The 15,950-nt window shown below is 40.7% G+C and overlaps 1 protein-coding gene across 1 annotated transcript; it reads right to left on the bottom strand.

Moving 5' to 3' along the window:
* Positions 1–1,877: 1,877 nt before the first annotated feature.
* On the bottom strand, positions 1,878–15,938 carry EAF2 (ELL associated factor 2). The gene is made up of 6 exons (XM_030017153.2): positions 15,731–15,938; positions 12,837–12,931; positions 12,025–12,161; positions 11,114–11,259; positions 7,209–7,475; positions 1,878–2,721 (listed from the first exon to the last, which is right to left on the bottom strand). The coding sequence occupies exons 1-6, from the start codon at positions 15,831–15,833 to the stop codon at positions 2,675–2,677; spliced, it is 795 nt and encodes a 264-aa protein (XP_029873013.1). The 5' UTR covers positions 15,834–15,938; the 3' UTR covers positions 1,878–2,674.
* Between the last annotated feature and the right edge of the window lie 12 nt (positions 15,939–15,950).

Here is a 15,950-nt window from a genome sequence, read left to right as displayed (position 1 = left end):
CACGTACATTTGGGCTGGATACGGCATACAGAGCTTTTTTCCTTCACATATTTAAGGCCTGTCATCTTTTCCCCCTTATTTCTAGAACTCTGTTCCAGAATCTTAACTCCTGTCTTGATATTTAAAGGGAACCTTTCTTGAATTATAACAATTGTGCATTTCACAGAATATATCCATCTAGATCACATACTTATTTATACTGGGTAGTACCTGACTGGCCACTAATCACTCTGTACTACATGCTATACAAAAGCTTAACGGAGATTCTTCCCATCCTAGAAAGCTTTCAACCCAAAGATCAAATTCTAAAGGTAGCACAGGCTGTTACAGTCCTGACACTCAGGAACCTGGAAATGTCCTTTACTCCCAGAGCTATATTTAAGCACCTGTATACATGTAAGCAGAATTATATTCAGATACAGGCAGATAGATGGTACTCACCCATTTGATCGCTAGAGGAGTGATTATAACCCATAAGTACACACACTCTCCATGATTTAGACCCTAGCCTGGTCAGTGCTTCCACACATCTGCTCACTCCCATACACCCCGAATGCACTGTTACTCAGAAAAAACAGCAGCATTCTGGCTAGAATTAGAATTTAGCATAGGCCTAAAGGAAGGCTTTGATGCAAATAAACCACTGGGGACAGGGGAAAGGCAAAAAGAGGACATTTCAGCTCAGGACACTGCATTGTGATGCACCCCCTTCTATTCAGCACATAGGGCTGCTCCTTGGTCCTAAAGTTGCCTGCAACTTCTCAGCTCCTCACATCACCCTAGCAGACTTTTTTTAGCAGCAGATGCCAAGGACCATGTACTCTGCTAGAGCTCCCATACCAACAGCTATGATCCATCAGAGAACTCAATACCCTTTCCCTTCAGAAAGTTCCAAGTATCTTATGGTGGTTATTACATAGCATCCTTCCTCAAGGTTGCTCATTAGTCCTTTTCTTTTCAAAGACCTGTTCACCCATGGTTACTAACTTGAGCTTTTCCCTTCAAGTAAAAACAAGTGTTTCGCTTCTTGTGATACCAACTTTAGGAAGCTGGAAAACTAGCAAGCTGTTACCTGGTGCAGAGCATGGACCAGTGCCATAGTTTGGGGTACAGAGCGCAAGGTGGGGAAGCATCAGAACACAGCATTTCCAGTATTTAACTTCTGCCTGGTGGTACCAAAAGACGTTCCTCTGTGAGAGGTGGACATCGTTTTGGCATCTTCGTCTGTCTAGAGGTAAGCACAGACTGATACTCGCAGCACAGTTGAGAGAATAAGCTAGTCTAATACCATCTATTGTATAAATTTCCTGAGTGTGCATTTTTTCATGTAAGCCTGAACGTGCAGACATATAGGATTCAATCCTCACAGTTCAGACACAGAGCTGCAATTCAATCACTGCAATCTAGCAAAGGAGACTTCTGTGCAAGACTGAGCAGATTTCTCTCATCAGAATTCATCCTACAGACATTCGCTACTATTAGTTACAAAACTCTTCAGTAGTAAACTACAGGATGAAATTTGGACTCCTACCTGCAGCTTTTCAGGTCTTGAAGTATAATTTCAAGTGAGGAAAAAATAAGACTAGGCAAACACCTTTTCTTGTCTAACACAGTATCACTTACCAATGGCATTTGGATCTAATCTGTAATAAACATTCATCAGTACACTAGGACCACCATAAACTTCTGGTGAGCTCTTACCAGGGCTTGTATCAATGTAGGCAAAAGCAACAAGCACTTAAGTCTTGCAGACAGGGTGGGGAGTCCATATTGCTACAGTTTCACTGCTGTATTTCCTTGCATGACCCTTTCACTGGCAGGACTACTACACGTAGAAAGTGGAATTCTTAACCAGTAAAAACAGTCAGATGCATGAAAATGATAAATATTGCTTTATTAAATTACTTTTATACTCCTACAAAGAAATTTTCTGATTTCCATTACAGAATTAAATGAAGGAAATTCATTGCTGTCACTGCAGTTATCTAAATTTAGATACAAAAAGGTTGTAAAAAGACCAGTCTATTCAAGTTACAAAAAAAAAGGCAGAGAATAGACAAGTTCCCTTAGGAATCTTGAGGCTCAGAAATATAAAGTCCTATAATACAATGAAATTAAGAATTCAGCAATGTGTTGAACAATTGTAAACTGTAACTGCACTAGTGGACCACATTATTCAGCAGTTTCCTTAAAGGTATGAACTGTGAACTGAACAAAAAGTGTAGCTGACAGAGCAGACCTCATTTAGTTGTTCTCCCTTTCACTCCCTCCAAGTAAAAGTTGTGAGATCAGCATTCAGCATTTAAATGATAGAAAGGAAACTTGCCTCCATAAATATCAGAAATTTCTCCATTCTGTAACTATTTATATAAAGTAACTAGCTGTTACAAATCAGTTTCAAGTAAAACAGGTGGCTGAGGCAAAAATAATCAAAATCGGATCATACACAATTTTACTGTAAATACAGTAATTTGAAAGATAAACACATAACCATAGCACTGACAGGGTATCAATGCTGCTGTATTATAGACATGATGTGTCAGTAGAAAATTAGGATGTCTATTATCAAAATCGAGGACATTCATTCCAGTCTCTGGTAATCTAATCTTAGTGCAAAACAGATGCTAAGACATATTTAGCAAAAAAGGTGATACATTTAAGGCCAAAAATTTGTTCAGTCATCACTATCGCTTCCAGATTCACTCAGCTGCAAGTCATTTCCTAGAAGAAAGAGAGTCATCGTATTAGTCATTTTCACGGAAACACTTTTCTTCTTTCAAGATATTCCCTTTCCCAATTAAAGGCTTACAAGAACTAATACCACACAGGTTGGGAGGGGTTGGACTAGATGATCTTTAAAAGGTCCCTTCTAACCCAAACTATTCTACGATAAGAAAATAAATAGGTCTACAACCAAACTGCCCAGTGACAGAACCTTAGAAAGATCACTTTTCTACAATTTCAAAATCTTGGCAAGGAAGCCATTAGCTTATTAGCTACAAGTGCATTTCTTTAGTATCACCAGATCACAAAAGACAACACCTCGCTATCTTTGCCACCCACATTTTCATGCTTCATAAGTGGGAAAACTGCTGGTGAATGCAGTTTTGTGAAAAATTAGTTTTTTTTTTTTTTAAAACACACATCTGAATGCTACTCAGCTGTGCTTGAAAACAGTGGTGTCTCAATCAAGAAGAGCAGCTCTTTGATGTACCATTTAAAGATGTATCAGTGACCTACTATTTCAAACAGGTTTTGAAACAAGTGAACAAACAAAACATCAAAAGAAATTTTACACAGCACTTTAATTTGGTGGCTATATGTATTTCAAAATGAGGAAGTAAGAAGAAAGACTATATTGTGCTTGCAATGGATGTCCATAAGCTTAGGGGTAGGAGGGAGGGAATCTTTCCAGGATGGCAGGTAACTAACAAAAAACCATAGCAGCATGCTATACAGAATCTACATCTTATCTAGCAACTTCCCACGCATTTTTAAGAATTTGTTCCAACTAGTATGCTTTCATTCACACCTCCCTTGCCAAAGAGTCATTAAAAAAAAAAAAAAAAAAAGGGAATACATCTCAGGTTGTGCCGAAATAGCCTAAAAAGCAAAGGAAAAAAAAAAAAAACAAACCACTGAAACTGAGTAGGCACACAATTTTCACATGCCCTTGCCTCAGCTGCAGCACCCTTCACAGATCATTTTTACAGATGGGTGAAAAAAAGTAACCTCAAGAGGGTAAACCCAACAAGACACTCAGATTGGATCTTTTGTTATCAGGCATATCAATTCTGCCAGAACACTGAAGTCTTTAACATGGCTGCATTTAGCCGTCCTTTGTTTTCCACTGTCATCACTAAAGCTTAGAAAGTGGTACATGATTGTCTGCAACAAAACAGAAAACATTTTATGTAAGACAAAAATAGTGAAGATGGCTGTTTCCAGCAATCTTTAAAGTACTACTGTAGCCAAATTTTTTCCAATCCTTTATATAGACAACATTTACAGCCCTATTATTTTAATATAAATTTAAAAAGCAATTTTGAAAGAACAAAATCAAGTAATTTGTCAATAATTATTCAGGACAATATATTATCCTAAGAAATAATATTTCAAGGCAGAGAATAGCATTAGTAAATTAAACTCATGCATTTATCACTCAAAGGAAAACTTACAGTGAATTCTTAGAAATCCCAGTCCTGTTATGCACTACCTACTTTAGGAGAGGACTGGGAGTACAAACAAGATAACCTTCCAAATAGTGATTCTGCAGCCTTCAAAAGTTATTTCAACATAGTTTATAGAAATTACACAAACCCTATAACACCAGCCAAAAATACCAATGCTTGTGAAAACCAGCAGATGGGAAAAGCAAGAACTCCAAGTTCCAGAGTCAGAAATAATGTATTAGGATTTACTTCAGGGAAAACTTTCTGCCCCATTTTATAACCCTACATCCAGAAAACACCTTCAGAGAGATGGCAAAATAACACAGACTAGAGTTGGTAGTTTTCAGATGGGTTTGGTGCAAGAATGGAAAGTTCAGTTAACTAGGACTCTGAAGAAACATCTAGACTCTATTGTACTCATGAGGCAGCAATAAAGTGGGGAAAACTGTTGAATTCAGTTTTCACAGTGCCAATTACTTATTAGTAATATTAATTGGGGAAATAGATTGCACTGCAAGTTATGACATTTCCTAAACTTTTAAATCAGTGACTATAATACATTCAATTGAATTGCGAGTTATAGGGAATGGAAAAACTCATAGGCATGACCTGTGTTTCACAGATCTTAGGGGTCACACCAACACCAAACTAATACAAGGGAAAATTATTTCATCACTAGCTGCTTGAACCAGCACTATGTATCAAAAGAAGTGAAGCTGTGCTGAATACTATGTACATGGCAGAAGGCCCCAGAATAGCCAATCTATGCTGGTTTTTCTTTGGAAAATTACTTTGTTTAACATAACTCATTTAAACAAAAAGTAGATGTAAAGCAACATATTATCAAATACTTGCAAAGAACAGATTAATTTAGTGCTACCATTTACAAACTTTGTTGTAAGGCATGTTGTAAGCCTATATAATCAGCTTCTGAAGGTAAGCAAGGGGAAGAAGCAGTATTTTGGGGGTGAAGGGCAGTCTTGAGCCCCAGGTTCCTGAAGAGGTAGATTATCTATATCTGATAGAAGTATGTGGTTACCATGCTCTAGACACCACCTCCTGTGTTTTCCAAGTTCCACAAAACCTCAGCTGTATGATTTCTACATGCCAGATGAAACTCTGCTCTCTAAGCCTTCCCCCAGTCTTGTGCCTGCACACAGCAAGCCAAAGAAAAACTTCACTAATTACCCAGTATGGCCCCAATTCTACAGAGGTGCACAAAACTAGTCACACACATAAGCAGTCAAACCTCAAAACAGGATTAGACGAGCAAACAGGTTGTGCTGACATTTGTTGATTCAATACTGTATTTTTGTAAAACATTATTTGAGATGGAAGAAATTACTGTACAGGACCCCAACCGAGAACTCTTGCCATTCAAACTAGAACCATGTGCTACCCATTTAGTTTCTCCAGGTTTCACTTTCCTGCCAAACTCTCTCAGCAAGAGAGCTAGAGAAACACATTCTCCTTGAAAGTAACTGTTTTGATCTTTGTCTAGTTGAAGTGTATTTTAAGTGTTAACTGTACCGGAAGCTCAGGACAGAATAATTTTAAGCAGTAAATAGATCTGTAACCATAACAGAAGTAAATGGGATCAAGCTAAAGATCTAGGCAAGATCAGATAGTCAAGCCCAAGGCTTGATGCTACAGACAGAGGTTCTACCTGTCAACATGGTTCTCGAGCACCATCAAGCCACCAACTTCGCCTGTAAGAGTTTTGATGTTGTCATGTTTTAAGCAGCATTTTCTCACTATGACTGTTGGAACTGGTGGACTTGGCCACCTGTACTTGTAAGTGTATCTCTCAGTGCAAGCTCTGCCAGCTGGGATTCTGTCACTAGGGATAGAGCTTAATCTCGTTTTCATAACAGTTTTATTTAAAGCATGAAGAAAGGGAAATCCCATTTGTGAGTAAGCGTTGAAATAAATGGCACATTCTAAAGTTACGCAAATTATAAACATAAAGACATTGTTCTCTACAGTGACAGTAAAATGAAAGCAGCATTTAGTCCTTTGCACACGAAGTCACAGGACTTTTCAGTCTGATCTTATCTGTTAATGCAGTACATAATAACCAGCACAGATATTTAATTAAGTATTTAAATACTAGCTACAAAAAAAACCTGTTCATGTTATCATTAAGTACTGAAATAAAAGTAGATCTGCCAGAGTCTAAGATTTCAATATAACAGGTTTACATATAAATGATAAACCTTAAAGAACTTAGGCTGCAAACCAGGGTTGATGGGAATCTCTTCAAACTGGGAGCCTGCAGCGAAGCACCTAATTAAAAATGTAATAATTTTTGAAGACTCACCATAGCTGAATACTCACTTCTATGTCTGAATACTGCTATTTAGGTAGTGAACTTAAGATTCTCTGCCTGGTGGGATTTTTTTTCTGTCCTACCTCTACTTTTTTGAATACACTGAGCATTCAATTCCAGGCTGCGCACCAACCACTTCCTGAAGAACACCGCAGCTGCTCTTCAAATTACATTTTTAGTTGCCTGAATGAGTGGAATAAGATAGTATCACCTGAAAGCACATCGCCTCCTTCCTTATATGCAAAGGGCAGTTTGGCCATGCTGTCCAGTGGAACAGTGCCATGAATAATAGTAACTGAAGTAGCTAAGAATACACCATCTCTTCTGTAATTCAGAGTATTGCGAGTACAGTATCTTTCCCATAGTTCTACCCAAGAAATTATAAGCATATGTTTTGGGAGTGCCCTGTTAGTTCAAGTATTTTCAATACAAAATTACTGTTCTGCAGTCCCAATGTATATAACTGGTAGGAAGCCAGAAGAGCTTAGGAAATATTTTCAACTCCATCAACTTTAATTTAATATCTCTGGGGACCAAGAACCTTCTAGCCCAGTGTCTAATTCAGACCACTGCTGAACAATCAAACCCTAGCATCACTTCCCACAGTTTTAATTATAACAGAGACATACTTAAAAACAATATGGTTTCCTTTCAGAATCTTGATGTCTGGAATTGTGCACTAAGAAAAGAACAGCCTTTGTACTTACGTAGTGTATTCATCATATGACCACTGCTCTCTTGGGATCTGTTATGACTGGCGTCTTTGTCAGGGATAGCCTGTTGTGGTATGGCAGACACAGTAGGCTGCGGCTGCAAATACGGCATTGACATAGGAAGAGAGGGCTTCGTTTCTTCATCTTCAGAATCACTAGAACTATTTTCGCTACTTGATGAAGAGGACGAAGAACTTTTAGAGTCAGATGAACTGTCAGAGCTACTCAGCTGGTCCATGATACTGGCTTCTGCTTTTAGCTCTGCAAACAGTATGATTTGTTTCTCAGTTAGCATTCATCATAATTGAAATATAAGAAGGAGGGAAAAATATAATAAAAAAGAAAAATCGACAACAGAAATCAGGTACACGCATTATAGGAACTAAAAAAACCAAACAAAACCAAACAAAAAATGACCAAAACTCTTCAGAACAAAGAAAAGGGCACAAGCAAGCATCCAGCCTATCATGTGGTTTTCTTCTCTTGTAGCTTGGGCACTTCCTCCCTTTCAAGCCAAGCGTTAGAACAAGGGTGACTGCGAAAGCAAATGCTAACCTCACATTCCACAGGGTAGCACATCCTACATAGCCTTTAATTTCTGCAACTAGCAAGTCTTCTGTATTTTCCTTAGCACCCCCAAAGATGCCTTTCACTGACTAAAAACTGCAGTTACAATCACAGATGAGTTAGCTCTAAGATGTCTGCAGCTGCACCCACAATGCCTCCCAGCAGTTTGGCATGACAATCAATACACTTGTTTGGACCATGTGATATTTCACTCAACACCAAGTTAAGCATGAAGAATACCCAAAGGAACCATCCACAGTTTACTGTTAGGAAGATTTCACCAAATCCTTGTTCTCTTTATAGGTTTCGGGAGTGGGGGAAGCTAGAGCAACATGAGGTAGACAAGAAATACTGGAAATTAGCAGATCAAACTGACTCAACTAACTTGCATTCTTGATGCAATAACTCACCTGACTACCATAATATTTAGGAGAGTATGACTGGATAGATCATGCTGCACAGTATGCATTTTTGATATATACTAGCCAAACTCCAACATACAGAGGAGTTTCGCAGAAAGTTAAAAAAAAAAAAAAAAAGAAAGTTTTGCAGAAAGAGTACACTTAATTGTGAAAAATAGGGGTGCTGCTGAAGTGAGAAGTCTGAAACAGACCACTGAATCATGGTGGATGGAGATTTTATACAGCGACCTGAGGAGTTACCCAGAGTGCAGAAGTTCATAATTATAAAAGATTGTAACTACCCAGACATTTGTTAAGATGGTCTTACAAGCACTTGGAATACTTCAGGAAGAGCTTTAATATAGCAGACATAAAAAACAAGTAGGAGAGTGGCTCATATCACTTCAACGTGTTCTTTTGTATTGGGTAAATTCGAAGATGAAAGTCACCACGATGCAAGTCAGCTCAGAGGTTAACCAAGAGAAGAAGGGAGAACAAAAGAATAACCTTCAACACAAACTTCCATCAAGCCTTCCAATTCTGAGTTATCAAAGGCCACTCTGAAGGAAAGGTACTTAGGCCAGTCAGCCTTATCAAAGGCCAGTCTAAAGGAAAATGGTGTTCCAGAAAAATGGCACCTGAAATAGTGCAGCTATGGCTACAAGGACAAACTAATCCAATGCCTAGGAAGAACAGAAAGTACAATAAAAGACCATACTGGCTGACTCAAACATACAGAAAGAGAAGAGGAGGGAGGGAAGGAAGGTGGGGGGGCAGGGGGGTGGGTGTGTAAGAGGAGGCATCCTCCTGTTACTAACTAAGGGCATGTATAGGCGAACAGCTTAAGGACAGAAAAGAAGACAAAAAAGCTAAGGCAAAAATTTGGGTGCAGCTAGGAGAACAATCAAGAAGTCATTTCAAAATTAATTCTAGAGAAGAAAGGTCAAAGAAACAACTGATCTACCACACATCTGGAGCTGTAAGCTAACTAAAAGATACAACTCAAGTCCTATGCATTTAATTCCACTTCCTCCCTGCTCTCACCAATGTCTAAGAGAAAATTTTTAAGTGAAAGGCTAAGTTAATACCAAAAACTGAGGAATAAGATCTCTGCCTTGAATTCTGACATAATTTCATCTGACAGAATTTAAATGAAGTATTTCAAACAGTGAAGGAAGGGCTGCACGTATACTAGAGGACAAAGGTAGAATGATCTTTCCCCCACCCAAGAAAAAGTGAGTAACAAGTTCAAGGTAGTGTACTTAAGCAGGAATAGTCAGTTACACAAGCATGGGATGAAGAACCATTAAGCAGGCAACACTTCTGAAGAGTCTGTGAGTTACAGTGGGTCACTACGCACAGTTCTACCACGCCATGCTGTTGCAGAAATGACAAGCATTACACTGGGACGTGATACTATTGGGTTTTTGTTTATAAAGATGAATAGTGTCTGTAAGACAGTCTTCCTGCTCAACTCAGCACTGCTAAAACCTTAGCTGAAACAGTAGATGTATTTAGGCACTATACTTCAGAAAGTTTTTGGCCTCATTGTAAGATAGAGTGACAATGAATCAGGGATCTAGAAAACAACTTCTAAGGAAAGATTGAACCAGCTGGCATCATTTTGCATAAAGAATGGGAAAGACATAGCAGCTTCCAAGTACAAAAAGGACTGCTCAAAAGCAGCAGAGTAATCTGGTCTATACTTGCACGATAAATATGAAAGTAGTAACGGGCTTACTGTCAGATTATTTATTAGGAAGAACCTGAACAGTAAGAAAAGCAAAGCCCTGGAATGGGTTGCCAGAGGGAACACAGGATCTGTCACTGGAAGGCTTTAAGAACAGGTCAAAAAATTATGTCAGAAATCTGACTTTAGGACAGAAGGATGGACTAGATGACTTCAAAAGGTCCCTACTATCCCTGTTTGTCAATTATTCCACATCTTTAGTACTACTCAAAATTGGACTGACACTACACAAGAGTCTGACACATGCTAGCAGCCCCTTTGGTGACTTGCAATATGTTTGACACCACCACTACTCCCAAAACAACAGACCACCAAGAAAAAGCATCATCTTATTCCATGTGCTCAAGTACTCCTTCCTCTTTGCAATCTTAGATGTATTCTAGTACTGTTCTGTAGTATAGATTTCTGGTCAGAGTTTAAGATGAAACTGGAAAAAAAAAACCCAAACCCTTCATAATGACACATCTAAAAAAAAAAAAATCTGCGTAAAGGAATTCAGAACATCTTGGGAGGCAGATGTCAATTCCAGTCAATGAAACTGCCACCTGTCAGCACTTCTGTAGTAAGTAATTACCACCTGCCATCTTCCTTGTCCTCCAAAAGGAAATACTCATGAAATATGAGTGTTGCACCAAACCAGAGTCTCTCAAGAATACAGTACATAGCACTGTTCAAGGGTTGATTTATGCAGGTTTTTAGCTGTCTTTTTCACTGGAACCTCATCTTTCACAAGGTCTTATCCAGTAATTTAAAATGTGTTTTGAGCTGTAAAGCACTGTAACCTATACGTTTGCTGAGTACAGAGAAAGAATGAGGAGTGATGTCAAATGGAAGTGACTCAGTTGGTTCCAGTGCCACAATACAACCAACTATATACTTGATTAAAGTAGCAGCAGAAGACAATCAAGGAGAGCAAGCAGTAGGACCCTTGGTATTATTAAGCTTAATGGTTCATCTTATTTTTACCTTGGCAAGTTTAAAATACTGCTTTGTTACCACTTGAGCCAGAGTGGTCATTTCCATATCAGGTTAAAGTACTTACAAAATCAGCTGCTTGTGTGAATCTCAAATTAAAAAAAAAAAAAAAACCAAACCCCACACAATGAAAAAACCCTGGCTCTTAAAAACTAATTGCTAGTAAAGAGCAAAGTTTCTGAAACTTATGTGCCAGTGGAGCTTACCTCGTTCAATATCATCCATAGGAGAAGACGGAAACATCTTTTCTTTTGGTGGAGAATTTTTAACATTGTTTGGAACCTTAGTTGCATTTCGCATTTGCTGCTGTTGCTGCTCTATGCGAGACTGGACTTTACTGCTTCCTTCAGCTCTGTGTGTAAAAGCAAAAGATTTTTAATTACTAGAAGACAAGATGCAAGGAAAAAGGCAAGAATACAGGGAATACAGTACCTTAAGTTATGGAATTATTTGTCATGCCTTTCTAAACAGCATCATTAGATTTCTAGGTACGTTATTATACTGGCATATAATTATATATAGCCATATTAAAAATTGCTTTTTAATACAGTGCTAATAACTTTTTAACCCTTTGTCAGTTGATTTGTTTTTATACCTGGCTACCCAGGATCACTTAATAATAATTCTGCTGGAAATTACTTATATGGACTCAGCAGCAGCAAAAAAAAAAAAAAAAAAAAAAAAAAAAAGCAAAAACTTGGTATGAGAAAAACAAGCCATTAATATTACTGAAATATGTCACAGAATGTATCTATTTCCTCATTTAGAAGTCAGAATAGAGTAGGCAAGCTACTTTCCAAACAGTACCTCCCCCCCCAACTCATCAGAAAATAGCTACCATGTCTTTCAACAATGTGACATTTTTTAGTAAATAAATAAACAAACAAACAAAAATTTAAAAAAATCCCATTTCTTCTGCCAGTTAAGACTCAAAAGCTGTGAAGTCAGTGTGCTGAGAAAGCAGGCTTTTCACTCTATTAAACAAGGCCAAGTACTTTCAAAAAATGATGTTTTGCTAAAAATAGGAATGGGTAGTTATGTATCTCAATTTAGGCATATTAACAAATCGATTTTCACAATGAGTAAAGCACAGTTGTTTCTCCTGTAAATCACCCACCTGGTTTTTTTCACAGTGATGTTGCTACTAAGTTTCTCTAGACGACATTCTCCAGTGTCGTGGTTGATAATTAAGATACATTCTTTTAGGTAAGGCTTCTTTGAGCCCTTGAACACAGTCACTGGTGGAGTTGAGCCCTATTAAATCAGAAGTTCAGTAAGCATTAGTCCTGTAGTCTTTCTTTTCTTAGAAACAGCAACCCATCACAGTGATGACAAGTTCACTGTAAGTGATTTCTAGCCTTTAAAAATGTTATCAGTTAATTCAAATTAGATTCACAGTAGCCAGGACCAAAAGCAGCTGGTGTTTGACTGGAACAGGATCTCACCCAGCTTAGCTTAGTTTGAAACTGATTAAATGCTTATTTCCCCATGAGAGCATGCTCACTGTAGGACTCCTTTTACCAAAAGGGGTTTCAGTTACCATATCAGCAGAGCAGTAAAGCATGGCAGGTAGTAAATTTTCCCTTTCCAGTCTTTCCTGCTGTAGAACTGCACTAGAGCAATAAATACCAAGGGGAAACTTGCACTGCCAACATCCACATGAAGCTTTTCTGTGTACGCAACACTTCTGGGTCATCCTACAGCATATTTCCAATGCAGTGAACACACTTAAAGTTACAGTGCAGCTGTTTAACCTTTAGGTCTTTCGTAATTCTACATTCTTAGAGCAATCGTTTTTCTACTGTAAAATTCACACAAGCAGCTCTGAAAGAGCACTGAAACTTCATATCCTTCTATATTCAGTATATACTTATAACAACAAAACAAATCATTCCCTTAGGCTCGCCACTCTTCAGCCACCCCACTCACCTCGATATTTGGCAGTGTTATTGTCACCTGTTCACCTTTGCCAACTTTAAGGTCTCCTTCACAGGACATATCAATAGATGCAGGCTTAAAGTCATCTACATATAAAAACAAACTGGATTATTTACAGGCTTTTCAGGAATCTTATAAATGTAGACACCTTTTAATTGCAGTTGGAAACTATTAAGTTAAAGCCTTTTTTGCTAGCGTATCATCTAGCATTCCCCTGAGCAGGTAATTCCATAAGGCAGTAGAATTCAAAGTCAAGATGGTTTTCTCAAGAATCAGTACGAGGGTTAAAACCTTTCGGTTAAAATTAGAAAAATGCTTTTAGGTTTTAATGGATAAAGAGGCTGAATGAGCTGTGTTATATTTCGAAAGATAAATCCTCACACAATTACTTTCAGAAAAATCAATAAATAGTTCTTGAAAAGGTGGATTCCAAACATGGGAGATGTAGACAAATGACTGAAAATGCAAAGAACAACATCAATCCTCAATATCCATTTCTCATTTTACTATAACATGCACGTCAGAAGCTGACCAAAACTTGAGTTTCCATATATTTATTTTTATCAAAAGTGAAATTATTTCCCAATTAAATATTAATTTCCTTTTTGTCTTTTTTGACATCTAAAGTATTGATTAAAATAAGTTTTAAACAAAAGAAGATACCAATTTCTGGTCCTTTTCCAAAAGTCCAAGACATTGAAAATGAGCACGTGTTCAGGTATCAGCACTGCAGCTATGTTACATGCTACCATTATATATAACTTCCACCAAATCTATTGATTCCCATTCATTCACAAATGAATTAGGAAGGGCTACAGCTTAAAAGGCCCGCCTGCACAGATCTAGGGAGATCGGACGGCATCAAGAGGCTCTGCAAGGCACGTGGTAACATATGTGGGTTTGAATCTGTGGTTCCAGCAAACGCACCCGGGGGTGTCCGGTGCCCTGCCTCGCACGCTGAGGAGCAGCGCCCAGTTGCAGCTGAAGGGAGGCACAGAGGGACCAGGCGCCTAAAGGGGACCCATTAGGCGGCACGCTCCCTGGCCACAGCACGGCACGCGCTCCTTGCCGCGCAACCTGTCACGTCACCCACTGCTGTCACAGGCGGCAGCGCTCTGTTACGGCTGGGGAGCTTCCCAGTTCTGTAACGCTGCCTGCAACCCACGGGCCAGGCGGCACAGACCACAGCTAGGAACCGTGGCTCCAGCTTGCACACCAACCGGGCAAGAAAACCAAGCCACGAGAGCGGGTGGGCAGGACTGCGCACGCAGCAGAAGGCTTTGAGCTAAGACACAGGTAACAGCCCCTGCTAACCTCGTTTATGGCAAAACCCCACACGTCGTCTTACAGGGATAAGCGTTCAATAGTTCCAAAGTTTCTCATCAAATTAGAGAATGTTTGCTTTAATATATGGCCACTGGGCAGTTAATACTTTAGAAAATTAAGATACTGATTCCAGTGTCCATAAACAGACTTCTGATCTTAGCTTTTAACCAGCAGATGTCTTCCCCTTTACTCATTTGTTAACAAAAACTTCAGGTATCGGGGAAGGATATTTTTGCATGTGCATTTCATGGAACTGATGAACTTGCCAGTTTCTATGTCTCATTTGTTGGAAAGGAAGAGAGATTTCAAAACAGATTTCAGAATAAATCATCAAATTACAGAAGTCAGCAAGAAATCGTAAGGGTAGGAGGTACCAGACGTGGTTTTTAGTCCTCTTTAAAATTAGGGTAAATTTCAAGTTACAGCATTTGTTTAAATCCATTTATAGCTTTTGCCCGCTCCCTCCCCTCTCTTCCCCTCCCACAGTTGCAGACAATCCTACCAAGTGCCATTCCATTTGCTCACAGAAAGCACATTACCCATCTCACTGCACTGCGTGAAAGCATACGGGACATTCTCCAGAGAACGTACGTGAGACTGAATCTTGGGGATCAGTCTATAAATAATGAGACATCAAAACCAGAAGCAGCAGTCCTAAATTACCAGAACTATAATCCTGAGAGCATTTGTTTCCTAGCTACCCTCAGAATCTTTGAGCACACACCTCTCTAGATAGTAATTATGTACTCAGGGAGGGTACACTAGCTTTGTGATTAATACTGCCTTTAACCTTTGGTTGCTGAATTGTACTTAACTTCCAAAAACTAAGCACCAGAAAAGAGGGCAAAGCCGGAGGCTCAGCCCGGTTCGGTTTTCAGCAGAACTGCGTCGAGACAGAACGCTGGATGCAAGAGGCGTAAAAAATGAAGTTTGTGCCCAGAAAGTAAGCGAGGGGCAGCACTGGGATACAATAGCCGTACACCTCACCAGCAACGCGCTCCCAGGAGCCATTTGAAACCTGATCTGCACCGCCTTGCTCCCGAGACCCCGGCCCAGCACCCCAGCCGCAGGGACCCTGTTCCCAGGTGCGCCCCAAAACCGCGGGACGAAGGCGGCCAACTCACTTCGGCTTCCCGGGCCCTGCCTGAGGAACCGACTGATATTTCGGCGCCCGTCAGTCTCCCGGTACGACCTGCCTACCGAACGGATAAGCTTCTCCACAGACAGCGCTTCGATACCTGACCAAGCCGGGGGTGGAGGGGGGGGGGGGCGGCGCGAACCCAGCGCGCCATGTCCTCCCTCCCTCACACCGATGCCCGCCCGGGCCTGCTTCGACCCACCCTCCGCTACCGGGCCTGCGAGCAAGGCCAAGCCGGGCCGCAGTACCTGCCCGGCCAACCTCCCCGTCCCTCAGGGGACCGTCGGGCCCGGAGGCGGCGGCGGGGGCGGGGGGGGGAACCGGGTGCCGCCGAACGGCGGCACCCGGTTCCCCCCCCCGCCCCCGCCGCCGCCTCCGGGCCCGACGGTCCCCTGAGGGTCTGCCCCATCCCCACGCTCACAGCGAACGGTGTGGAAAGCGCAGCGCGGTTGCTTCTCGAAGCTCTCGCCCAGCTTCAACACCCGCTCCTTGGGGTCGAAAAGCGACGGGACCGCTCCGTTCATCGCGGCGCCTCAGACCATGGCGAACCCGGGCGACCCCCGCCGCTGCCGCCGTCGCCGAACATCCCTCGCACCGCCCGGACACGCCCACCCGCCCCCACGGGCGGCGGGCACGCCCCC

This window comes from Aquila chrysaetos, chromosome 6, assembly GCF_900496995.4.
Source record: "Aquila chrysaetos chrysaetos chromosome 6, bAquChr1.4, whole genome shotgun sequence".
In the NCBI taxonomy this organism is placed as follows: Eukaryota; Metazoa; Chordata; class Aves; order Accipitriformes; family Accipitridae; genus Aquila; species Aquila chrysaetos.
This window is presented reverse-complemented; position numbering and strand designations above follow the sequence as displayed.

Excerpts from the sequence above, each read along its gene's own strand:
- EAF2 (XM_030017153.2), bottom strand. The coding sequence starts at position 15,833 with ATGAACGGAGCGGTCCCGTCGCTTTTCGACCCCAAGGAGCGGGTGTTG. Across the intron at positions 12,932-15,730 it reads CGCTTTCCACACCGTTCGCT|ATGACTTTAAGCCTGCATCT; the intron begins GTGAGCGTGGGG and ends TTTTATATGTAG. Across the intron at positions 12,162-12,836 it reads TAACACTGCCAAATATCGAG|GGCTCAACTCCACCAGTGAC; the intron begins GTGAGTGGGGTG and ends CTGATTTAATAG.